The sequence below is a fragment of the Lepisma saccharinum genome, chromosome 10, assembly GCF_977018435.1.
Source record: "Lepisma saccharinum chromosome 10, izLepSacc3.1, whole genome shotgun sequence".
Classification (NCBI taxonomy): domain Eukaryota; kingdom Metazoa; phylum Arthropoda; class Insecta; order Zygentoma; family Lepismatidae; genus Lepisma; species Lepisma saccharinum.
Genome location: NC_139238.1, coordinates 15,051,987 through 15,079,297, shown reverse-complemented (window position 1 = coordinate 15,079,297; position 27,311 = coordinate 15,051,987). Strand labels below are relative to the sequence as shown.

Sequence of the window (27,311 nt, the reverse complement as noted above, 5' to 3'; positions counted from 1 at the left end):
TAGAAAGATGACGAAAGAACAGAGGAGAAATAGACAAAGAAAGGTGGAGAAAGAGGGTAAGAGATGAAAGAAAGAAACTGAATCGTAACAGATATGAGTATTGTAGCGCATTCTTTCATATCAACAATGTTACCTATAAGAGAGTGGCAACAGAGGCATGTTCCACTTACAGTATTGCATTGTTTTCTTGCAAGCGAAAGAAATAAAGGAAGAAATTTCCGTCTTACTGAGAATAAAAACATCTCGTTGCTCTTTAAATGGTGTTCCGTTTCCGCGTTAAGGAGGTTTCTGCCTTAAGCAGGTCATTTTCAGGTATAAAATTGGTCCGTTCTGGGGACTTATTTTCCCTATTTACAGGTTTCCTTCTTATAGAGGTTCCGGGATATGCAGTTTTTACTGTACTTTTATAAAAACTGAAAATAGATTATTGTTCCCTAGGGTGTCCACAATGTTTCTGTATTACTTTCGTTCATAAAATCATAAAGATAACTTGTCATAACATTGATATCCATGCAGAGTGAAATGTATTATGGGTGGTTATTTATTCACTTGACAGCTCTGGAAGGCCTTGGCCTATCTCCGGAGTTCTTCAACCGCTAATTGGGGTGATGTGTAGTCAGCATGTCGAACCCTCAGCCGTTAAGAGGATATTTCCGAGACTGGGTTAAGGTACTAACTCGTAGCTCCCAGCCGGCCACTGTGGCGGAGTGGTTAGCACATCACGCTACGATGCTAGGGGTCCCGGGTTTGAATCCTGCCCTGGGCATTGATGTTTCTGAGTGTCCATTCATCAATTTCATCATATCATCCCACATTCCCATCTTCGCAAATTAGCCAAAAGTGGCACAAAAAGCGAAGTAAAATAAAGCAAATTAAAATCAAAATCATAGCTCCCCAATTTCCTCACGATGGTGGGTTGCCACCGGCCCTATACATAGGCTGAAAACCCAGAGACTGAACCCAGGCGGACTCGAACCCATGCCGTTATGACCATCACTAGGCCATATGGAGATCTCGTTTTTGTATTTCACTTAAAAATTGTTTTGTTTGGCAATGATCTTCAGGTCTAGTATCATTTTAAACATTTAAAATTTCACTAAATCGAATTTAGTAAACATTATTTATACAAGGAAATTATTTCCGTACTTGAAAATTACAAGTACGTGATTTCTCTCACATTCAATGTACTTTTATTAATGTATTTCAATAAATGTGCTATTTACTGTGGTTTTTATCATATTTAAAGTCATAATATAAGTCATCCAAATTGCCAATAGTTAGTTTACATAAGTGGAACATCGCAGTTGGTACAATCCAAATAACTTACCATTTGTTTATGTACATAATCAAGTCACAGTTTATAACCCATAGAAATTGAGAGTCACGCAAAGATAATGAGCAATCCTACATTCATAATATCATTGTAAGTTGTAATTTTTTGTTTATTTTCACAGCATGAGAGAGTTTTGGTAATGTATTTTTGTGTTTCAGACTTAAAGTAATTTGGTTACGAATATAATTTAAGCTTAAATTACGTAGGAGAAAAGTTTGGATCCAAGATGGCGTCGGAAGATAGTGGAAGTGGTACATGGAAGAATTAGTGATCGGGTGAATAAAGTATGATGCATGAAAGGGATGGTGAAAAAGGAGCAAAAACTCAGAATCTGGTCTTACTGGAAATAAGATTTACCTAGAATGGATTAGTTCATACATCACAGTTATATTTATGAAAATACGGTGTCTGAACCCAGTCGGGTGTGTTGACGATGGTCAGTTGTGTAAATGGTGAGATGATAAGGAAGCCATGAAAATCCAATGTGTCTTGTGAAAAAGTATACAACTTTTGAAAATTTGATGGTTCTGTATCCTTTATGATAAAAACCCGGAGCTCTGGTAATGTTATGCAAAGAGTATGATATAAGTTTTAGTGCATAGCACAAGGCCTTAGACAACTTGCAATAAGCATTGGAATCCTTGTTTCGTAATATATCACATGTGACAGTTCCTGTACTTCGATCGAACACATATACATATAAGATGCAGAAGGGATCATTATAAAGTTGCTGTACCTTAATTTTATATGTTCTTATGCATGTCACACTCAATAAATATGTTCTTTAGTATTAGTAATGACTTGGCTTAATTTAAAGTACTGTAGTTAGGTGTGCACGAATTTTGAGTGCAATGTATGAACTCTTGCCTAGGTAATGACTTTCACTACAGTTTAATGAATAATGTCTTATTACAATAATTTAACAGAGTTCTCTTCCAGGAAGCACTACTCCATCATTAAATTATGAACTGTACCTGCTTCACTTCTCAACGATACTCATACAGCTAGCTGCTTACATCCTTAGGTAACGAGCTTACTGTGTTACCGGCTGTGTTGGCTCGAAAGGTGTCACCCAATAGCATACCTAACCATACCCAGGCTGAAATCTCAGGAGAAAAGTTGTTACGCTTCCCCCAGGATACTCAAACCAGTGTGCATCCCGTAGCCAGAGTCCATAGCCTTATGCCTTAGAGCATACAGCCATGGTGTGGGACAAGGGTAACTTATTTGGAGGAAAAATTCACACGGTGGATCTGTCAGGCCCCTCCTCTTGGGATGTGTGTTCTAAGGTGACACACACAATTTACAGCAACCTATGATTGGCAGTGGAAGGCTCGAATGATTACAAGCCAGCGAATAGGCTGCCCGGCAAACAGTCTGGTTTGTACCATAATGATATGTAAGAATGCTATTAAGTTGGCAACCTTGACGATGCAAGAGAAGCATATGCATATTGTTAATATGGTATTCATAAATTGCATTTCAAGTACTCTGTGTAATTGCTCTAAGTACACTTGGTTATGAAACTAATCTTGTAGTTGCATAGTCAATAATTTCAATGTGTGACAAATGTTATTACTATTTATATCATTGTTCTGCTGGTACTGTATCATGCATTTTCTTTTTTCCAGGTTCTTCTTAGATTCCCTGAAATTGTGCTGAGAGTAGCGGAGGACTTGAATTTGCATCAGCTCTGTGATTACTTGTATGAAATATCGACCACTTTTACAGAGTTTTATGATTCTTGTTACTGTGTGGAGAAGGACCGAGCCACAGGTAAGATACCAGAAGAATATGACATTAAAAAAACTTCTTATGTCTCGTGCCTCCAACATTCTTGTTCATCTGGGTGATGACTCCGAAATGGAGTTGAAAATTTGGACCAACTTTTAAAGTGTCGTGTATCATGCTGTTTGCCTTTTGTGTGTTTTTAACAAGAATGCCAGAAGAATATTGACGCAAATTTACAGATAGTTTACCGATCTGATTCTAAATGGCAACAAATGCATTAAGACTCGAATAAGTCATTCACCTCCTTTTGCAAAGTTAATGCGGGTATACATCTCCTTTAGGGCTTTATGTTTCCAGCTCCTAAAACATGCTGTATGAACCATTCCTTTGTATTCATAAAAATAATAACAACATTGCAAAATTGTGCACCCAATTATAGGCCATTTATCAGATGAGGAAAATGATTGATATGCTGGCATACCCTTATTGATGGATAACCAGGTAACAGTAGACCTTTGCTTCAAATATGGAGAATGAAAAGAACATCTTACATATTTTGGCTGAGCTATTAATCCTAGCTTACTCGTGCCAAAAGAGAAATTTACCTGATGGGGGGAGGGAGCTCATGGCCCTTACTTTTTTCTATCACTAACATTCAAGAAACCATTTCGTTACTAAATCACTGCTTCCTTTGTTGATCATATATATGCAGTTATTTATTAATTATAATAATTACAAAAGTTACCATCATTATCAGCCAGCTGTACACTGTCACTGGCATGAGTGTCTAGAATTACACTCATTTAAAGATGGTGCCTGATAGGCCCACCAAATGCATTTTGCCTCCTATGTACATTACATTTATGTTTTTATTAACACAAGTAATACAGAAATATTGGTAACACCCTAGGGAACAATGTAATTTATTTTTGTTTTTAAAAAAAATCACTTGATGAATGGAAAAAATAGATGTGGTGCACCTGGCAGCCCCCTGCCCCCTTGGGTAAGCTAGGGTTAACACTGAAATTGTAACAACTTAAAGTAGTTCGGAATATTTGTAAGTTTTAACATATAAAAGTTTACTATTGAAACGACAGTATACCATATTAATCTACTTCAGTTTTGCTTTAAAATATGCATGATGTCTTATGATATAATCATGCAACCACAAAATCCATTTCTCCCAAAATGCTGGTAAAAAAAATAATGAGAATTATGCATTTTTAAACACAATCCAGGATATTTGCACTGCAGGAAAGTGCCATGTGCCAATCTTGCAGACGGTGCAAAATAGCCAGGCTGTGGAAATTTATCAGTCTGTATTGGCAATTACATTCCCACTTACACTTTCCAAAACTAATACTATACACTGATATTGGGGCAGGAGGATTGTGGTTAGATCTGGAGAGCAGTTTTGTGGTTAATGGGTAACATAGGAATCCTTCTGTAATTCTGGGTGCTTAGGCAGGCCTCCTTAGGCAGGCCAGAAGCCACTTGTTCTATCAAGCTTTAGGGTGTCCCTGGTGCCATAGTGGTAATGTCATTCCCTTGTAATCAATGGGTCCCGGGTTTGATACCCAGAGGAGGTACATCGTGGTTCAGATCATACTTCAAACTGTAGTTCGTCCTGATTAGCATAAATCAGACTAAACAAATTTGATCAAGCTTTATCATTTTTGATGTCAGTTGCAAATTCCCACATCGCTTTCTTCATATTTTTCAGATCCAACATTGCTGCACTTTTGGCCAACAACACTTTCCCACTCAAAAATCCATATTTTGAAATGTGCATCTCTTGAGTATCAAGCATCATTCCACCTTTTTATGAGTTCCTTTTATACAACCTCTGACAATAAAGTTCGGTGAATGATCCTGAATATCGAAAGTAGATGAATTCTTAATGAAACCTACCTTACTGTCCTTCGAAGTAGTCCCCTCCCATGGCTATGCACCGTTGAGAACGGCTGTACATGTCCTGGAAACTTTTAGAAAAGTCTTCTTTCGGGATGGTGTTCAAGACCCTCGTCACGTTCCGTTGGATGTCCGGAATATCCTCAAATCTCTGACCTTTCAAAGCGATTTTGAGGCGTGGGAAGAGAAAGAAATCTGGAGGATTCAGATCCAAATTTCTTGCAATGCATTGCTACAGAGGATGAGAGCTGGTGTGTGAGGTACAACCCTCAAACGAAACGCCAAAGCATGGAATGGCGTTCTCCTACATCACCCCGTCGGAAGAAGGCCAAGGTGGAAAAATTGTTGTTCCTTCCGGCAGGAATTCCTTGTGGATCATGCCATCACTGTCAAAGAAAGTGATAAGCATCGTCTTGATGCGTGATTTTTACGCCTTGACCTTCTTCCGACGGGGTGATGCAGGAGAACGCCATTCCATGCTTTGGCATTTCGTTTGAGGGTTGTACCTCACACACCAGCTCTCATCCTCTGTAGCAAAGCATTGCAAGAAATTTGGATCTGAATCCTCCAGATTTCTTTCTCTTCCCATGCCTCAAAATCGCTTTGAAAGGTCAGAGATTTGAGGATATTCCGGACATCCAACGGAACGTGACGAGGGTCTTGAACACCATCCCAAAAGAAGACTTTTCTAAAAGTTTTCAGGACATGAACAGCCGTTCTCAACGGTGCATAGCCATGGGAGGGGACTACTTCGAAGGACAGTAAGGTAGGTTTCATTAAGAATTCGTCTACTTTCGATATTCAGGATCATTTACCGAACTTTATTGTCAGAGGTTGTATTTGTCACATATTTGTTGTTCGATCATAGTATTGGGGAGCTTCAGGTAAGGTTCCCAAAAGCCAATATCACTTCCCTGTTGTAGACCCTGGTAATTGCTTCTTACAGGCCAACGGCACTATGGTGCCTAGATCTATGGCCAGGATAATCCTCTGTGGAGTTGTGTTGTCTTGTGTTTGTCCTTGTGTGTGGTGAGTCCCCTTCACATCCTCAGCTTGTGATAGGAGATTTTATCCTCGGAAACCACATCATGCTGCATGGTTTTAATTTCTGTTAAGTAATGAATGAATGAATTAGTTTTAACAATTGAGTGAGGAAGTTTTTAATAGACATTATTTTACTTTCCATTTAGGGCTTGTCCTCAATTTCGTTGTAGTTAAGGAGCTTATTTCCATATTGTGTAATGGGCAAAAATAGCCTATGTGCTAATATCAATTGATTGTGGTATTTTGACTGTATTCTTCCTTCCAGGTGAAATCAAGTCTGTAAATATGGGTCGACTGATGCTGTGTGAAATTACTGCCACTGTAATGGCACAGTGCTTCCACATCCTTGGAATTAAACCTGTGTCGAGGATGTAGTCCCAGATGGTATCACGGAAACTCCCAGTGCATGCATGATGAAAAGGTCAACTACGTGGCAATCAATCAAACAATAGTATTAATTCTAGTTACCAAGAATGGTAACATAGTGGTGTATTGTATGCTGTAAGTGTGAGTGAAGAAGTTACCTTATTTATTGTGTAATGTTGAGGCACAAGAAATGAAAATATTCAGTCCTTTCTTACAAATGTTTTATTATTTCAAGTTCATAATCCCATTCGTCAGTAGAGGCATGGAACTGTGTGCGTGTATAAGTTTGCATTGTTCACTTGACTGAGATGTTCTTGATTTTTGTGTTTTTCTTACTGTATGCTGCCTCATTGGTTACTAGTGCACATTGGGTCGTAGTTTTGATCCCTCCTTCCACACCTCCCCCACAGTGGGCCAAACTTTATAAAGGGGTCAAACATACAACATACTTTCCTGTCCTTTTGTTGAAACAAATGCAGATATACAGAACATGAATGGTAAACTCGAAATGGTTTATACCTTGATTAGCAAGCTAGTCTTGAACTCAAAACATTTTCTCTGGACGTGATAATGTACGGATTATTATGATCTGCTTCTACAGGGTGTCCAAAATGTTCCACAACTGAGACTTGGAACGTACTTAACTTTTGTACAAAAAGTGATAAAGACCTGAATCTTACACTGTGCTACATTCTGATGGTGCAAATCTTTTATACCATGGTTAGGTTCTTTTTTTAGAAAGTAAACCAGACAGCAAGCCTTCCAATGGAGACCGTTCATAAGATTATGTTATATCTTATCTCTTTACATTAACGAGAAAAAGTTGAGACCTAATGAGAATATATTCATATAGAAGTAATCAAACTTTTACATAAATTCTTGATTCCAGTTCTTTTGTTTGTTGTCACTTTCACAATTTATTATTTATTCTCCCTTTACACTTGTGCAGACTTCCTTCTGGCCTTCTGGATCTGGATTAATTGTCCTATTCGTGTAGACTTGCCACTAAATCCCAGAAAGTTTTGCTTTTTATTTTCCCAATACTGATATCAAGTCCAATCTAGTAACCTGCCTTGGGACATCGATTGGAACATCCCACCATTAATAAATGGGACAAAGTGTAGACTTGGTGCCAAAGGATTGAAACACCAAGCCAAAAGGTGCTGTGGGTCACAACTGGAACGTGCTGCCACTAATGTAATCAAAACTTCCACAAAGGGGATCGTAGTAATCCAAGATTAGTTAGGAGAGACAAATTTATATCGGTACTTTCACTTGTTTAAATTTCTTATCTATTTACATATGAGTGCATGTTTCATTTCACAAGTATTTTTATTAATTTATTATCTTTCTATCTTTTCTTTATTATCTTATAACATATTCTATTATTGTTCATCTTCCTAATTTACTTTGGCACTTATTTACACTGTCATTCATGTATATTACACAATCTTCTGTCTTGCATGCCTTGTACTGCCATCTCTGTTTAACATTCATTATCACTCATGCGCATGAGACTCATTGGGTACGTAACAACTGGGTATTAACTTTGTCTATGTGTATATTTTTGAAACATTAAACAAGAATATCAAGTCCTACTTGAATGTTCGGTATGCATAAAAGTTACCAAGGTGTAAAAAAGTTTTTGTATGAGGTAAAAACGAACATATTTAGTGATATCAAAAATAACCCGTGACAAGCCCAACTACCAGATTTAGTATTATTGTTCACTCACATGGTTACCAGGGATTCCAGATTTTAAGGGTCAGTCAGTCCTTTATTTAAGGAACATGTGTCACTGTAAAGTGTCCAGAACAAGCTGCTATGAATAATCTCAGGTGCACATCGATATGTACTTAACATTCAAATAAGAGAATTATTAGGGATTTGAATACATGCAACGTCAAAGTTTGAAATTCTGGGCACAACCACCTCACCATCTTAATTCGACCATAAATACTAGGGATGGGACCGATTATTCGGTACTCTATCGGTATCGGCCGATATAGGTGTATCGGTAAAATTTACCGATCCGATATATCGATAAATATCTGATAATTTAGTGGAAAATTCTGCCATTTTGTTGCAATGTTTATGGGTAATCTCCATGCCCTAATTTCTAAAGAAGTAAATGTCTAAATATGCAATTTCTTTTTCACTGCAGTCACCTCAAAACACACATTTATTAAGGAGGTCAATGAACCTTTCAAGTTCTTCAAGGACCATTTCTAATTTTATATCGGATCGGTTATCAGTATCGGTAAATTTTATATCGTTACTTTATCGGTATCGGCCAAAATTTCATATCGGCCCATCCCTAATAAATACCATAGCTGACAAGATCCAGGAAGATGCATTCACAAAATGTCTAGACTTAATTAAAAATGAAATCTAATATGCCACTTTATCAATGTAATTCAATGAACGAAAAGAAAAGCCAAGCAGTGCTTGGATGGGTGATCGTTAGAGGCACATATTTTTGGTAAATAAAAAAAGCAAAATTTCGGTACAAAAACTGAGTCAATTTCGGGTTCAAAAGCGGTAAATAAAATAAAATATCGGTGTTATAGCGGTGAAAAATTGGATGAAAGGTGGTATATAAAAATACATTTTGGTTTTAAAATTGTGAATATAATCCTAAATTTGATTTAAAAACTACACTTATTCCACAGAATTAACATTTCACTTCTAATAGCACATTTATGTAGTTGTCAGAGTATTAAGTTTATTTCTGTGTAAAGGAGTCCATTTTTGCTTCTCCAATATTAACAGCACAATTAATCAATTTTCCGGGAATTGCATAACTCTCAGGTAAGAGTTAATTTCGCTTTTTGCAGTTCATTTCGCATTATTTCGTGACAAAACATGGTCACAAAATGCATCTCACACCTTTCAAAAACATGAAAAATTAACACTACAATGTGTTTTTTCAAATTTTGTTTTTTTTGTCAAAAACGAAATATGCATGCCCCTAGTGATCGTCCATTCTAATGAATCAAGACATTTCAATTACTATTAATTTAAAGTTAACTACATACAACTTTTCATGTTGGGAGTAGATTAAATTAGGCCTATTGTAAAAGTTCCAGGAACCCGTAAGTGGGTTCTGTAGCAGGACTGGAACAATTTTTTCTTGCCCAATTTAAATTCAAGTTGCATGTTGTTTCATTGAAATACGGAACTTTGACCGTATTTAAATTGATCCGGAAAAAAAGGTTCCTGGACTGAATTGAAATACTTTCAACATAAAAAAAGGTCCTTTACGGTTTAGAAACCATTTACACTTGCTTATTTTTACTTCCGGACGAGAATTGAATTTATTTACTATTCCTGGACTGGGGTTATTGAAGCTCCAGGTATCCATAAATTCTAATAGATTCTAGTATTGGGTTCTGTAACAGGATGGGAAACTTTTTTCTCTCACAATTTTAATTTGGTCCAAGTTGTGTATTGTTTCATTTCAATGTGGAACTTTGACTGTATTTAAACTGATCCTAAAAATAAGGTTCCTGGACCATATTTAAATTGCTCTGAAAAAAAGCTTCCTGTACTGAATTGAAATATTTTAAATATAATAAAAAGGTTCTTTATAGTCCAGAACCCATTTACACTTCCTGATTTTCTCTCCTGGACCAGAATTGAATTTAATTAAAATTGCTTCACCATTAACAACCCTGCCTGTTGTTTCTATTACTTGGTCCTAAGGCAATACGTGTCAATGGAAATATAAGTATGCGGTGTTTCAAGATTGTCATACCCAAGTAAGGAATACAAGAGACAAAAACAAGAATTGCAACCAAGACATGAGATAAGTGTCACTAGAAGACAGGCAACAAAGTGTCGAAACTTCAAAATATCTTAATCCTCCATTATAAGTCCTAATCTTCATCTTAGTCTTGTGACAGTCTTTTTTTAGGATGTCGGTTCTTCCATATTTGAAAATTCCCTGCTGAATTCATGTTTCTGAATGGCTAGATCATCACCTTTTCTTTCAACAAAGTTGCAAAAACAATGAAAATTATGCATTTTGCATATTTTCGAGATATTTAGATCCTGTGAGTCATCCAGACTCCAGAAAAGTATTGGCTGGTATAATTATTTCAACTAATACTTTTTGATACAAATATGGCGGAACCTCTATTTTACATTTTTCAGGGGAAACAAGCTGATAAAACTTAACATGAAGGAAAATGTAACATTTGGGACCATCTAGATTGAATGCATAATGGGGGGGGGGTGTAAAATCGATGAATGTAAAATTGTGGTTCCATTGCACAGGGTGATTCATAATTCCCTGTGGAGTTTCGAATGTTTATAGTACAAGAATTATTACACATACAGCAAAAAAGTGCATATCAGTGCATAAAGAATCTCTCCACGTTTCTAGGCAGCAATATAATGGAGTTAAAGAAAATATGGTGTGCACTGGTGTACACAAAGCATTCAGAGTCTTGGAATTCGCTGAATGTGAGTTGGTTGTGATGGTACAAAGGAGATTTCATACGAAATATTGAACAGAAGCACCTACAGACAAGGCAATTCGTACAAGTTTAAGGAGACTAGCTGCCTGTATGATATGTTGGGGTGTGTGTGGCAGGAACTTGATTTCAGGATTGATGTCTGCTGCGTCACCAGGTGTGCACATATCGAGCACCTGTAAGGTAGGAACCAAACTTGGAGAGATTCTTTATGTACTGATATGCACCTTTGTGCTCTATGTGTTATATTGGACTATAAACGTTAGAAACCCTGGAGAGAACTATGAATCACCCTGTATATTGATATTGGCTCTGTCCTAGTAAAAGATAAATTTGAACCAGAATAACATTATTTGCGGATTAGATGGGTATCAATGCAAATGAAAAAAAAATATCATAAAACATCTCTTATTTATTGTGTATATACCCTTAGTTGAGATTTCATATATTACATTTACATATTACACATACACCTTCTCTCTCGCTCTCCTTGTATTATGGTACAAATAAAGTGTACAGTATACTATACACACTAATTGTATTTTATGGACATTTTAACAAATCATGGATAAATAAAGGCATATAATTTTTCACATTATATATGCATACACATTTCATAGAATTATCAGACTTCAGTGGTTGTAATGATAGAATGAAAAATTTTACAAATATTTGATATGAAGTTTCAGAGAAAAAGTTGATACAAAGTTCCCTTTTTTATGCTGCTTACTACTGTTCGTGAAAAAGTTTGATTAGAAGTATAAAATATGTTTAGGATGCTAACTTACATATTTTGGCCCATTTTGTAATTTTTCAATGTTTTACTTACATAACAGTACAAAGATTAACAGTGGCGATTAGGTGGGAAAGTTGCCCCCACACTATGGTCTCTTAATGCTAAGCCTCGTCTACCAAGAGAAAGTAAACTGTCCTTGCCCCTCAGTTTTGGCACCAAATTGCCACTACTTCAAACAGATATTAACCCCTAAAGCACAGGGGTTGATATTATGAGTTTCTGTTTATGGAATGGTGGATATTTATGGTGTAATTATTGCAAAATATATACGATACATGATAATAGATTGCTTGTAGAAAAAATCTTATAAAACAACTTTTAACATACCCTTAGCTTTTTTTTTTCGTGAAAATAAGTGCAAGAATGAGAAATAAAGATGATTAACCCTGAGAAGTATGAATGTAGGTAAATTAGTAATTTTCTTTGTAAAGTTGCTCTCGCTGCAGTATAGCAGTCAAATACCCTACTGACTGAAGTACGGTGGCTCCATATACGTAGAAAACACTAAAATTATGTAATAAAAATAAGTTGTTGTCAATTTGGAATATTTATGTAATGACCTTTTTTGTCATTGTCTCTAAAAGAACAAAAAAATAAATATAACATTTTGTATGAAGAGACAATTTTTTCTCCTGCAAAAATTAAAATATAAGTAACCCTTTCAAGTCAGTTACTTTCTAATGTGCCATGTTGAATTCTTAATGGAAAGAGACTCATAATTCACAATCTTTGTTGAAACTTAGGATCCGCACTTTGCATGCCAAGAAGCTTTCTCAATAGTGCATTAACTGTTAAATTGAAAATGATTTAAAACTGGTTTCTGGTCAAGAATGATAACAGCAGAGATGAAAATCATTGTGTTGAACATGATCATCCATTTGAGAGCAGTTTAGCTAGCTGTCGACCTTAAGAGTCTGTTGCACTACAGCATATAGGCTTCACTTCTTACATTTTGAAGTGTTGTAAAGCATCAGTAAGCAAGCAGCATAATAAACACTGCCAAAACTTCTCTTAAGTCTGTCTTTAAAAATAATAATAACGATAGAAATATACAATACTATGGAATATCTTGGTAATTCATATATACAATAAAAATTCTTAAATTGTATAAAATCTAGTATCACATGCACTTGCTTTATTTAAGTTTCATGCAGCATTACATGTCAGTTTGGAGAATGGAGCCTGCTTTAAGGAAATTAAGTTTACACAGGATAAATCTAAACGTTACAACTATCTGGCACAAAAATTTGTTGTTCCTTTGCATAATGATGGCTGATAGTAGAATGGAAGAATAGAATTTAGCTACACATGAGGGATGTGCTCTGATGTAAGAATATGGGTCCAAAAGTGGCATATTGGAATCTGAAAAATTCCAATATTTATACAGATTTTGAAATTCAATTTCATATTTTCATCACGAAGGGCAGACAGGTTTAAGAATTGTTTTCAAAACTCTGTTTCCTTAGTGATTTCAATGATCCCAAATTATTTTCTTTGTACAACGGCTGCTAAATTTCAACTGAATGAAGAAATTTTTCATTTTTCGTAATATGTAAGGATATTTATAGTGCACAAACAGGATTTTTTTTTTTTTTTTTTTTTACAGAATTTTAACTTCTGCCATGCAGAATACTTGTGTGCATTGCAATCTGTTCAAAAAATTCCTGGCGAGTATATCAGAATCTGTACATTATCTGCTACACACATCAACTGAAAACATGCACACAACACTTGAATATCTTTAAATTTGTCATAATGCATATGACACTCAAATCAGTTAATCTTTCAGATGGCTAAAATATTGAGCATTCCGCCATTTAAACTACTGGGTGTCTGCTTACATTCTACCCAAAACGGGTGACTGTGAAACTGTTTCAGTGTACTAATTGTGATTAAATTTTGACAGTTTTCTCTGTGTTCTCCAAAATATATTCAGCAACTGAGAAGTGGTGCAAGCTGGGTTTCCTAGCTTCTACACTTCCCTCCCTATAGCTGATTTTGCTATCTGTAACATAACAATGTACAGAATGGTCACAAAGTGGCCATATTCCCCCTTTATTTTCGACACTACAATGGTTATGGTTGAATGCTTGATATTCACACATACTTGATAGTTTAAGAGCCCAGAATATCGGTATGGAGAACACCATTTTTGTAGCATAGCCGTTTTCTGCACCTTGTTCTGGCAGTTGCGTTTTGCAGAGATAATCCAGGCTGACGTGCATGAAGGCATTTTTCACAGCTTCTCGTAACTCGTTGTGCGATACCAGTTATTTCCGACTCCTGTCATTGAGGTGAGGTGACGTGAGGCCAGACTAAGGGAGATAGGTAATCTTCAATCCACCACTTGGGAAAGGTCTTATTCAGGTAAAGAGACACTTGCAATCACTGTCTCCGTACCGATGGTCCGGACTTAAACCATCACGTATGTGTGCATATCAAGCATTCAACCATAACCACTGTAATGTCTGAAATAAAGGAGGGTACGCCCACTTTGTAACCACTCTGTACAAGCTTCCTTATTTTCAAACTTCACAAGCGTAGTACTGTAGTTCTTACTTGTCGCGAATGGCCAGGGGAAAAAATGCATCATACATTGTGGAATGAAATGGCTGAAGCTCGCTGTGAACCACTCATCTCATTGTCATCAGTATGTTATGGATGATGCCAACAGATGGGTGTTTTGGTAAAGTTAAGGCTTTTGTAACCTGTTTTGCCTTATGTTAGCTGCCTCAGTGGGCAAGCAGCTTTAGTGGCGTACTCACAGTCTTGACAGCAAAGGTTCTGGGTGCAAGTCCCAGCCTGGGCATGTCTGCTGCTTTGTGAGAACCCTTACATTTAAATTTGATCTAATCATGACTGTTGGCGACAGCAAAACGTGGGGCCTAACTTCGAGAAGGGGGCAGAATCTAAAAGTTGCCCATCCCATAAATAACCGAGAAATCATAGAAAAAATACCCTTGATTTCTTTGTTCCTCAATTCCCAGGAGGATGACAAGTACCCTTGTAAATTGTAATAGGCCAGAAAGGGGCGGGGGACAAGTGCCCTCCTTGCCTCCGCCAATAGCACCTATGGTTGGCCATTAGCCAAAGTGGGCCTCCCCAAAGATGTAATATCACTACCTTGTAATCAACGGGTCCCAGGTTCGATACTCTGTGGAGGCACGTATCTTACTGTGCATAAAGTAGAATTAAAAAATTAATTTAAGATTAGCCAAAGTGGGAGGAGGGTGATGCTGGTGCCTATTAGAAACCAGTGAAACATTGAACTTTTTACAATAATTTAGTGTATGCTGCAAGATTTGTTTCTTTGTCATTCATGACAGTTAAGAACATTTTACATCTACAGCATGTAGTGTAAGAACATATTTCTGAGTGTGCACCACTTCCATAGAAGATCTAAGATGAAACACATCACACTTTCTGGTAGACTACTGTATCAAACAATCTGTTAATTTATGCTGATACAGTGGAAAAAACAGACAGACACACACTATTTACAAATCACAAAAAAAATATTGAAAAATAACTTTACTGCGGACTAAATAGTACATGCAAAGGTGATATTACAAAACCATTATTATTTGTCAGAATGGGAAGAATAGATCAAGTATTGAATTTTGTGAATCCGAAGTTTTATGAATATTTCTCTGCTGTTGAGTGATCAAAAATGCCGGTGTTTCATCCCATAATTAGGCATGTAAGCAAAGCTGCACACATTGTATTCATCTTGTAGAGAGACTTCAAAATTATAGTAAAAAATAAGCCTGTTTGTGCTAACTTTTGTTTCTTTGTAGCTTGAAATTACAAATTTCACAAAAAACACGTATGAAAGCCCTGTATATGTGTGCGAGACGTCAACAACTGAAAACAACAAACCCTAGTCAAACACACACATGTTTTACCAACATTTCCAGTGGAATCTGCATACAGTTTGTCATACTATTGTGAAGTTTAATGAAACAGAATATGCAGATGATGCCACAAGAAATGCTTATTTCATAGTCTCAGTCAATTAATTCCAATATTTTTACTATATTCATCACATGAAAAAAGGAACAATTGAAAATCGCACATACAAACTATATACACTTAACAAAAGCCATGCTATTTTTTTCTTTTGACTTTCAGTTCTTAAGGAACCATTACACCATCCTCTCTCTTTTTTTTTCAAAAATACTTGGTTACGAAACAAAAGTGAAATAAGCTTATATCAACACACACATACATACAAATATTTACAAAAAAATGTACATAATATTTCAAAAAGACTACAGAAATGCTGTATTTTGCTACAACTTAAACATGAGACTTCATTCCAGTTTTTGAAATACACTAATGGCTTCTGAGTTACCAGTGTTATTGCTAGAATATTTTTATATTCTGTTGAGCTGAGGGGGTTTGTGACCTTCATAGTTGATCTCCAGTGAATCATACTTTCTAATATAAAAATAATAATAATAAAACCATACAATTTGGTGTATACATAGGAACATTGCAAACAAAGTTAACAAGCATGAGTATTATGCACCTCAGACAATAATAATAATATGTAGCAGCATTCAGATGCTAATCGAAGTATAGGGAAGACCTGTGTATTGGAAAATTTATTACTATTAACAAATAGAAAGCTACAGATATACATTTAAAGGGATATATATATTATTTGGGTAGGGATAATTCAATTTATATATTTTTATTGGTTGTAATATATTACACTATTATCAGTAGTTCTTACACTACGTATATTTTTTTGGTGGGGAGAGATGTTTCAATATATAAAGTAAGAATAGTTAGTGTTAATTGTGCATTCTTACACATATTTTCTTCAAAACATCATGTTTTGGGGGCTACAGTACTCGTTTATGATTATTTTTAATTTGCAAATAGTATTCAAAGTATAGAATAGACAGACATTACATATTGAAATTTTTCTTTCTTTCTTTTTTATGATGCTGTGGTAGAATTTAACTTTTAATATGAAATCCTTATTATAGCTGTAAATAAATGTGAAGAAAAACTAGAATATTAATTAAATGTGCCATACTTGTCAAAGCTATTATCACTATGTGGTATGACATTATACAAACTCTGTAGTTGGGATAATGTAAATATACATTGGCCCCATGAGTTGACTTAATATTGGCTTGGTTTGGCACATTTCCATTCGTTAAATGGCTCTAAATGGATGAATTTAGTAATTCTCTAGTAATTTGAAATGCAATAGTACAAATACAAATGGCTGCCGTTACCTTATGTATTGAAACACCACACGTACGGAGATTGTGTATAAAATCAACTTGTTATTATGCATTTACATAAACAGTGTACACGTTTGGTCTTCCATTCATCATAAATGACCTTCAAATGTTAACTTCATAAATTCATTTAATCTTTACACAATAAATTCCTTAAATCTACATCACACTTTTGTTTTTATAAAACATCTTTGGCCTTTTTCAATTCATATTATACAAAGTAACTAGCTCGTTTTCCAAGGATTGCATTGGGAAAGCCAGCTTGTCATAGCACTTGCCTTTATCTGACAAAATTTTGAAACAACTAATGATGAGGAGAATAAAGAAAATGGAGTCACTAGGTCAATGCAACTCCTAGTCTCGCAAGTACCATTTCCTTCCGGAGACGAATTATTTCCCAATACACATCGTGCACTGAAAAACAAACAAATATATAAATTTAGAGCAGGAAAATATATTCAATATTTGTAGAAACAACTACCCTCAATTCCCCTCACCGGAAACACACACCCAAAAAAGTATAAAAAATGACAAGTGAAAATTAATATTTATAAACCGGACAGTTGTTTTTTTAACAGCTGTCCTCTGTGGTGAAGTGGTTAGCATAATGTGCTACGATGCCATGTCTTTCAGGTTCGAATGAGAGTTTGGGCATGTGTGTTCTTTGTGAGTGTCCCTTCGTCATTTAATCATATCAACACTCATCCTCATCATCACGATTAGCCAAAAATGGCAGAATGTGACGCAAAATAACAAGAATCAAATCATTAATAACTTAAATTTTTTGATGAAAATGTTATCATGGACAACAATTATGACACATCTACTTCAGATACAGAGGTCATTGTTTGATGCTCTTAAGTTCAGAATATAAAACTTACCCGAACTTTTGACTAGACCACGTTCAATGTAGCGAAGATAGTTTAAGAAGTCACATACAGCAATTATCTGAAATAACAAAGGGAAATTACTTGTGAATTATTTATAAATATGAAACATGTACAAGTACTTAGATTATCTACGTCTCTATTTCCCATTGTACTAATTTTGGTCGCCTCTGTCACAATCCACACTGGAACTGTGTGCTGGGCTTCTACATGGTGGCACATAATGTATCTACAGATGTCAGTTGATAATCGGGCTGAATGCAGGCACACATGTGCAGGAATCTTTCGTGCTTATGAAACTGTAAGGCTCATGAGCAGTCTGCCATACAAGGGTCACTATTTATATTTTGAGCCTAACAATGAAAAAACAGGAATTTGGCATTGAAAGCTGCTTTATTGTTTTTCGAAGTATTCTCCTTTATGGTCAATACACTTTTGCATTCGTTCGAACCATTTGTCAAAGCAGGTTTTCCAATCTTCTTGAGACACCTCCATAATATGGTTTTTGATTTCCGTATTTGACCGAAGACCTCTGGCAAACAAATTGTTGTGTACCATTCAAAGTTGACCGTTCTACGTTCCTCTAAAGCCACAGTTGCCACATGACCAGTTTTCCCGAAAAAACAGGCGACCATTTGTTTCGATGTGCTTCGAGCACGAACAACTTTTGTTGGATTGGGTTCATCTTGAAACAAAGGATGGGGCTTCATCGCCAAATGTGGAAGTAAGTTGATCGATGCACTCTTGTCTTCATAATCCACGTCGAAAATCGTAAAAAATCATCGCACAAAAATGTTCACGAGTTAATTCCATTTTTTTATTGTCGCGCAATCTCCAAGGTAACATAAACAACACAAATGAAGCTATTGACAAAACATTTGAAGTACGTTATGGTCAATAATGCCAGACGATTCCTGCAAACGTCAAATCGCGCCTAACTTCAATCAGTGTTGCCAAGGCTCAAAATATAAATAGTGACCCTCGTAGAATGTTGGCCAGTTCAGATGAAATTGCAGCAGTTACATTCAGGAGATATAGCAGGTACTGCACTAAGAAGTACCAAGGTGCTGTAGAAGACACCTCCTCCAAAGAGGAAACTGGCTCTTGTCATTGTGTCTCCGTTGTCCGACCCACCCCATTATCCTGGTTCCCAGTGGACCGACAGCCAGCCTCCGTGGCAAAGTGATTAGCACAGTGCGTTACAATGCCAGGGGTCCCAGGTTCAAATCCCAGCCTGGGCGTTGGTGTTCTGTGTGAGCATCAATTTCATCACGCATCCTCATTGTCGTGGTTAGCGAAAGTAGCAGAAAAGTGATGCTAAATAACAAGAATCACTATATCTCTTGAATGCAAGCTGTTTGAATGAACTACTGTGATTTGTCTCTCAACCAGCCATAGATCCATGGCAGAGTGATTGAAAGCATTGGAGATTCTTGTGCATTTGTTCCTGTTTGGACAGGGTTGCTGACCCTGGTAGATGCGCCACCCTGCAGTTTCCACAGTTTTGCTGCAAGACGATAGATTCTGTCATAGCCTGGTTGTCCTGTTTAGTTAGAACTGAACTAATCAATCAATTATTTCTCTTGTAGTCTACATACGTACATACAAGAAAAACTAATCAATCAAACTCCGACAAATTACAACAGCTCTCCTAGCAGTTCGTGACAAAGCTGCACAATCTAGAAGCCCATCACACAGTTCCAAAAGTATAGATGGTGGCAGTCACTGATTAATAGATGACCAAATAAAAGATACATAGATAACCAAAAACTTAAAATGCTGACCAAGATAGAATTTATTTATTTTCCTGTAGTTTACGGTTATTACAAGCATAAGAAAACAGTTTTTCATTGTGACGTTTCAGGAGAACACACGCTCCCTTCATCTTTATGTAATAACCGTACACTACAGGAAAATAATTCTACAATGCAAGCAATGCGTACATACAAGAAAAACAAACAAACAAAAAAAAAACAGAATTTATTTTATTTTAAAAGCATAAACTCAACATTATGTGTCAACCTTGTGGCAAGGTCGTCTTCAGACTCTGTACCAAATAAAAATGAAATAAGGTATAAAACAGTGTTCATTTTTATTTGGTACAGAGTCTCAACAAGACCTTGCTAGAAGGTTGAAATGTAACATGTAGTTTATATGTTTTTAAAATAAAATAAATTCTGCCTTGGTCAGCATTTTGAGTTTTTGGTTATCATGGAAACAAGGCTTAATGGTGTTAACATAGATAATGTAAGTACCTATTTCACATTTATAAATAATAATATGTGCAATTCAACGTTACGTAAAAATAAGAGAACATTCAGAATAACAGTGAGAAGGGGGAAATAAAGGAAGTACAAATTTGAAAGATTCAGTTTAGGATGTTGAATTGTGAAGATGGAGACAAATATACATTTAAAGAGAAATGCAAGAAGCAAAAGAACCTCAGAAAAATAATTCTAAGAGATTTTTCTAATATTAATAATATTATGAAAATATTTATTTTGGGACACACTGTCCCAAAATCTAGGACTTCAAGTCAAAATGAGGGAAGCAAGATAACAGTGTAAAAAATATACTTTATCAGAAAATATGTTAACAAATAATGTGAAACTGATAGATTTTCAATTCAAAAATTATGAAATTTTAAAACATTTCTTGCATACAAAATTCCCAAACTTATAATCAATACTACTCATTAGATGTGTTTTCAGGTAGACATCGAGGAGCAAATTTTTATAAAGTATCAAATTATTTGATGCTCAAAATGTAGTGCATATCCAGGAAGAAATAGAACGTCTGGTAACCCTAAACTAGGAACATAATGTTCATGTTGCGTAACATACATTCACTCCACCCCCCTTTTCTGCTCATTCTACAAGACACACGTGCAAGTTGAACAAATTAATATTAAATATATCAAGATGATACTTACCCTGTTTCTACAGATCTGTGAGATGCAGAACCATTGTTCTTGGTCCCCAAGCTTCATACGATAATGACACTGCCTCGGAACCTCGAGAAGAGCACATTTCCTGGTAGGAAATAAACAAGGAGAATATAAGATATTAACCCATACATGATACAAAAGTTATACTTGTGCATGATATTGCAACTTTTGTCCCATTTACAATGAAGAAAGATTAGATACTAGCATTGGGGCTTAATTAATCAGTCTGACAGTGTTGCCAGATATAGTCATATCGATGAAATTACCGATGGCTATGATTAATCTGATCATCAGATTAGCACTACTAATTATACATTGGTACTACTCAGTGTTTTTCTGAAGATAGGATTTGAATTTATACCACTCACGAAAAAAGGTAATGTCCCTGTGCATATAGCACCGTGCCATGAAAGCACATTTGCTCGATCTCTACCATTTTAGAGGTGATGTGATCAGCACCAAGCTTCAGCTGCATTACCCTCCCCACTTGAAGGTACCAATTTATTTGAGACTGGGTGAACCCCAGAGCTGCTTTATGCTACCTTAGATCACCTACCCTGGGAAGCAAACCCAGGTCTCTCACGTGGCAGTCAGATGCTCTACCGACTATACCACCATGGCTCCACGAAAAATAATTTTTAATGTTATTTACCATTGAATTATTTTAAACAAATAAAACTGTTATAATACAAATCAGTTTCAGAGTTATCATTTTTGTTACCCGTTCTTAACTGCGTCAAGCCCAGGTACCTAGCAATCCCTTTGAAAGAGAACGAAGTGACAAGGTTATTAGTAGAGCATACCCTACTTTTCAGTATATTGGTAATATCTATAGGAAAATTTAGTATCTCGGAAAGTTTCTTATGGATTCATGGAAAATTATTCACTTGGAAAAGTTTACTTTAAAACTGAGGAAATTATGAAATTAATCGCTAAATTTATTTTATCAGCTTTCTGGCTTCATGTGGTTTTGTTAAGTATTTAAAAAAAAAATAACCATTGAGTAGGTCGTCGGTGACATCCAAGTCCCACAGAGGATTAACTGAAAGTCTAGATGTCAGAGCCTCATTTGTCGGCAAGATGCAGTCCAGGGTGCATTGCGGAGAAGAGAGGTTGTCCTTTCGGTGTCTTCGCATAGGGACACCCTTTAACCCTGAAGACATTTTAGATAGTGAAAAGAAATTATTTTTTCTCACATTGCCACTTTTAATTCCTAACTATTAATTCAGAAAGTCTTGCAGAATTTTGACATTTTCTGATGTTGTTCAAAATGACACCCTTCCTTTAAGACAGCATTACATATTTTATCTTTTGTATAGTATAAATTATCTACATATTAACCCCATGAGTGCCAGGGCCTACCTACTGACTGTCAGCCTCATTCCCACATGCCTCAGCAGAGTTTGCAATTATCCAACCAGTTACAGGGTGACATGTGGTCAGCATAACATATGCCAGTCATTACTGTAGGTTTCCATGACACATTTTTAGCCCCCAATTTTCTCACAATGATGGGTGGCTACTGGTCCCATACACTAGCTGAAATCTCAAGACAAAAGTTGGGGCCTCCCCGATGGCACAGTGGTAGCGTCGTCGCCTTGTAATCAAGGAGTCCCGGGTTTGATACCCGGTGGAGGCACAAGTGGTTCGGATCCCACTTTAAACTGTAGGTCCATTCCCAGTTAGCCTTACTGTGCATAAAGTTCAAACAATCAATCAATCAAGACAAAAGTTGATGCTCCCCCCCTCCACAGGAAACTTGAACCAGTGTGCATCTCATAGCCAGAATCCAAAGCCTGGCACCGCACGGCCTTGGTGTGGGACAAGTTATCTACATAGACTGTGTAATCTACGTGCAAGTGTGTAGTTGCATGCCTGTCCCATAACAAAATAAAGTGGGGAAGTTGCAAGTGGCTAACAAAATAAAGTGAGAAAGTTGCAAGTGGCTAACAAAATAAAGTGAGGAAGTTGCAAGTATCTAACAAAATAAAGTGAGGAAGTTGCAAGTGGCTAACAAAATAAAGTGAGGAAGTTGCAAGTGGCTAACAAAATAAAGTGAGGAAGTTGCAAGTGGCTAACAAAATAAAGTGAAGAAGTTGCAAGTGGCTAACAAAATAAAGTGAGGAAGTTGCAAGTAGCTAACAAAATAAAGTGAGGACGTTGCAAGTATCTAACAAAATAAAGTGAGGAGGTTGCAAGTAGCTAACAAAATAAAGTGAGGAGGTTGCAAGTGGCTAACAAAATAAAGTGAGGAAGTTGCAAGTGGCTAACAAAATAAAGTGAGAAAGTTGCAAGTATCTAACAAAATAAAGTGAGGAAGTTGCAAGTGGCTAACAAAATAAAGTGAGCAAGTTGCAAGTAGCTAACAAAATAAAGTGAGAAAGTTGCAAGTAGCTAACAAAATAAAGTGAGGAACTTGCAAGTAGCCAAACTCATATTTTAATTTGATACTAATGTATCAAACTCTCTCCCAATTCAATTCGAACTGCATCTAACCTTAACGAGTCTTAATTTCTTATGCTTTCTGTCTTTTAAATTGAATGCAGTAATATGTCTTACTTTGGAAACAGCGTTTTGCTCTTGTCACTGACTGCTTCAATGAAGATATTTCCCATCTCAACAGCTTCCCTGACTTTGGTGCTCAGATCTTTGTTGGTGAAGTCTAAGCAGAGATTGATGTCCTCTGTGTACACTCTGCTCATGAATGGGTTTGACTTCTCAATCTTCGGATTCTGCTTCCACGCCACGAACTCCTTGTGCAGATTGGGATCAACCTGGAACAGGGAACAATTTACCTACTGATATATTTGCTGCCAACTGTAGAAATAACCAAACATACAATGTTTGCCATGAAAGTTCCAGGGCTAGCACTAAGAAATTCAACTTTAACTAAGGGTCCTTCTACCTTTTTGAAGTAGATTATGTATGGCTAACAACATCGTGAGGCCCCCTACGTACAATTTCAGCTACAACTGTGAAATCCAGTTAGGTTAGGCCCGCTTTAGATGAAAGCATTTTCTTTAGCGTATTTCTTAACATTGATGCTAAGAACAAAATGCTACCATGTAATGTGAAAAATCTTATGGCATATCAGATGCCATGGCATTTCTCAAGGATAGAATCGGTCCTATTTCCATAGCCAATCAGAATCAACCTCTAGGTCACAAGTGTGTAGATGTAATGGCGGCTGAGTGAGATGCAAACAACCGAGAGGAATAAAGTTTCCTGTGTAAAAAGGTATTAGGTACAAATTAATGGTGCTGCTTAAATGCATACTTTATGAATGATGTATACAGTACACATGTGGAAGAATAAATTAGTTCTTTTAATTGTAAACGCCGGGTACTGGCTCATCTCATATGCCTTTAGCATGCTTCAAATTGCAAATGCTAACTGGAATGTTACAGGTGTATTGTCTGCTATAAAAAAATGCTATAAGATTTTTTGAAGGATATATGCTAGCAGGAAATGCTTCCATCTAAAGCGGGCCTTAGTATGTTTGGTGTATTTTCTATATTTTTTATCACATTTGAAAAATCTTTAGATTTTTCATTTTGTGTCCCTTTTCAAAGCAATTTTACTGATCAAGGTTAAAAAAAAAAGGGGGACAGAAGGTATACACCAGTGTCTGGTTCCAGATACCTTTTTAATGAGGGAATATAACCAACACACTATTAAATTGTGCAATCAGGCCCATAATGAAAATCGTTACTGATTTGAAACATTATTACATACCTCACAGTTATCCCGCATCTCCAATGGTTCAGGCAGAGGAGGTCGCTGTTCTTTCACAGGAGATTCTGGTGGAGAGTTTTCTCTTCCATATTTCAAATTGAAGTGTGATGGCGACCGTCTGTGCTTCTTGTTGAATAGGCTAACAGCTGAAAAATGTGAAATTTCATCATAACTATGTAGATATGTTTTTGGTAAACTGGAGATGCAGTGCAGAACTGTTTGCTTCATTCCAGTATAATATTCTTAAGAAAATATTATAAAGATGCACACATTACAAACTAGTTAAATACAGAACAGTTATTTTTCTATGCATAGAATTGTTCTATGAATCCTTACAATAGCAAGCACAAGCCCTTATTTAATAATATTTTCCATATTATTCTTTTGGTTAATGATTGTTAAAAGTATTTAAACACTTAATGTTTTAAAAGTATTTAAACACTTAATGTTTTGGAAGAACACATGCTCCCTTATTCATCATATAAGATGGCAGCCATCTTGATAGCATGACCTAAATGGCTTTCCCCTACACCTCCATCATGTGTTGCGACATTTCTCTTGTATAGGCGTGATTCTCATTTTGCCCACAGTGCGAAATTACCAATTACATGGGTATGATTAAAGTTACAATAAAACTGAGCACATCATTGTATTTCTCGTGAAATTTTAACCCATTTTGATAGGTCACACAACCGCCTTTCCTCCCGCTCTACCACATCATATTTTGTGTCATTAGATTGGTGTGTGTGTGTCCATCCATTTGTATTTTTTTGGGGTGCTTCCACACTTTTGGCCCACCCTGTACATATAGAGATTAATGCACCAATTCGTTCTAAGAGTCTAACACTGCAGTCTGTCTATTACGGCATGTTATAGACTGCCTGCCATCCACCAAGGTGCGTCAGAAAATATGTTATGTCGGGGCTGTGGGGAGGATGCTTGACAACTTCCCATTTGAAGCACTTGAGGGATTGGCAGGTGTATTTCACAGTGTGAGCTCTGGTGTTATCATGTAGCAACCTAAATGCTGTCAGAAGTCCACAGGATGGGTGATGTACAGTCACAGCCACTTCTGGACTGCAACAACGCAATTGATTTTCAATGGGATAATTACAACCCAGAAGTGTACGTGACTGTACCAAACAGCAATTCATCAGAGAAATACAGCTCTTTTTCAGCATGCACTCTACTGGCTGCCCATGCAAACACAACACTGAGTACCTTGTAACCAAAGGGTCCAGAGTTTGATATCCGGTGAAGGCACATTGCGCAGTGGTTCGGATACCACCTTAAACTGTAGGTCCAGTCCCGATTAGCCTATCTGTGCATCAAGTGGACTTAACAAGGCTGAGTAAGAAAGTTTTCTCGAAATAAATGAACAGCATTGATAGAATTAAGAAGCTTACTTGTATCTGAACTGTAAACACGTTTATTTGTAAGCAATGGGTGCATTATTTTTCAGAGCTGCAGATAGCAGAAAACCTTGAACTAAAAAGAATCTAGATCATTTGTGGCCCAGCTCAAAGAACAACATTGACACTATCTATATTTTTTGTTTTTGTTTTGTTTTTACGGGAAGGTGCAAGTTCAATGACAGCATAAAAAGACGGTTTGAGGTTTTCTTCAAAGTCCTTGAGGAAAAATTCTTGAGAAAAGAAGAAAGGTCATAGTATCTCCAACTGGATTGCTGTAATTACAGAATTTCTCTGTCTAGTTTCGGTTTGCACAAATGATAGAAAAGGCAACAGCAGTCGGCAATTGCCTATCTCAAAACATGGCTCTACATATAGGGAAATGATTGGGGGGGGGGGTTAACTCTCAGTAGTCCAACGGCAGTAAAATTTAAATACCTTCAATACAAATTTTATAACTTATGGCTAATTATTATATTAATATTGTTTTTGAGCAGTTTCCAGTCAATAAAATTTTGCTTTCTAAATATCTCGATTTACACAGTATGTAACATTGTTATTCGTACACATAGACTTTCCGAGGAAAAAATGTCATATCTACTAGTAAATATAATCATTTTCATATGTACCTGGAAATTAATGTTTATGAAGGTTTCACCAACAAATGTCAATAAAAATGTATGTTCGAAGTGTATAAACAGAGCATATAATTTGTGTGAAAAGAGAAAAACACGCTGTTTCATGCAACATTGTTATTCGTACAGGCAAAAGTTTCAATCTTCCTCGCATACAGCGATTTCGTGCAGTTTGCAACAAGTTTGAACATGCAGGCGCGCTCCCCGTCAAGCGGAATGCTAGCGTAGGTATTGTTGTAGGCCTATCGTCTATCTATGAGCGTGTTCGAAATGGGCAAGGTGAAGGAACTTAGTTCCGATCTGAAGGATGTTATTATAAATTTGGCCCTTAGAAAAGAAAAATTGGACAAACAGTCAATAAATCACACTCCACAGTTCGGTACATAGTAAACAAATTTAAAGAGGAAGGTTCAACACAGAATGTGCCGAGAAAACCAAAAGAGAGACTGTTGAATAAACGTGATGAACGCTTTATTTTAAAAAGAGTGCGAGAAAACCCCCGACTAAGTGTTCCTCAGTTACGACCGTTAGTAGAAAATGTTGCTGGCAACATGATGTCCGATCAAACTGTCCGACGTGCCTTGAGGAAACATGGATATCATGGCAGAATACCACGAAAGGGGCCGTATGTAAATAAGGTGAATCGCAGGAACAGACTTTCATTCGCGAAAGAGCATATCCATAAGGACCAGGAATTTTGGGATAGTGTCATATGGTCAGACGAGTCCAAGATTAATATATACGGGTCAGATGGGATAAATAGGGTCTGGAGAAAATC

General features: G+C 36.5%; 2 protein-coding genes across 6 annotated transcripts in view; one reads left to right on the top strand and one right to left on the bottom strand.

The window, feature by feature from the left end:
- Positions 1–6,586, top strand: part of ArgRS (arginine--tRNA ligase-like protein) — a 72,210-nt gene extending 65,624 nt beyond the window's left edge. Inside the window, exons 12-13 of the mRNA XM_083129583.1 lie at positions 2,965–3,109; positions 6,285–6,586. Of these exons, the coding sequence (XP_082985709.1) occupies positions 2,965–3,109; positions 6,285–6,394 (255 nt within the window). The 3' untranslated portion in view covers positions 6,395–6,586. The remainder of the gene's footprint in view (positions 1–2,964; positions 3,110–6,284) is intronic.
- Positions 6,587–11,257: 4,671 nt separating this feature from the next.
- The window catches only part of LOC145993783 (guanine nucleotide exchange factor for Rab-3A-like), a 161,752-nt gene continuing 145,698 nt past the window's right edge, over positions 11,258–27,311 (bottom strand). For all 5 annotated transcript variants that reach the window (XM_083129580.1, XM_083129581.1, XM_083129582.1 and 2 more), the window contains 5 exons: positions 24,487–24,632; positions 23,311–23,525; positions 20,737–20,836; positions 17,799–17,865; positions 11,258–17,331 (listed from right to left, as the gene is read on the bottom strand). In XM_083129580.1, the coding sequence (XP_082985706.1) occupies positions 17,255–17,331; positions 17,799–17,865; positions 20,737–20,836; positions 23,311–23,525; positions 24,487–24,632 (605 nt within the window). In that variant the 3' untranslated portion in view covers positions 11,258–17,254. The remainder of the gene's footprint in view (positions 17,332–17,798; positions 17,866–20,736; positions 20,837–23,310; positions 23,526–24,486; positions 24,633–27,311) is intronic.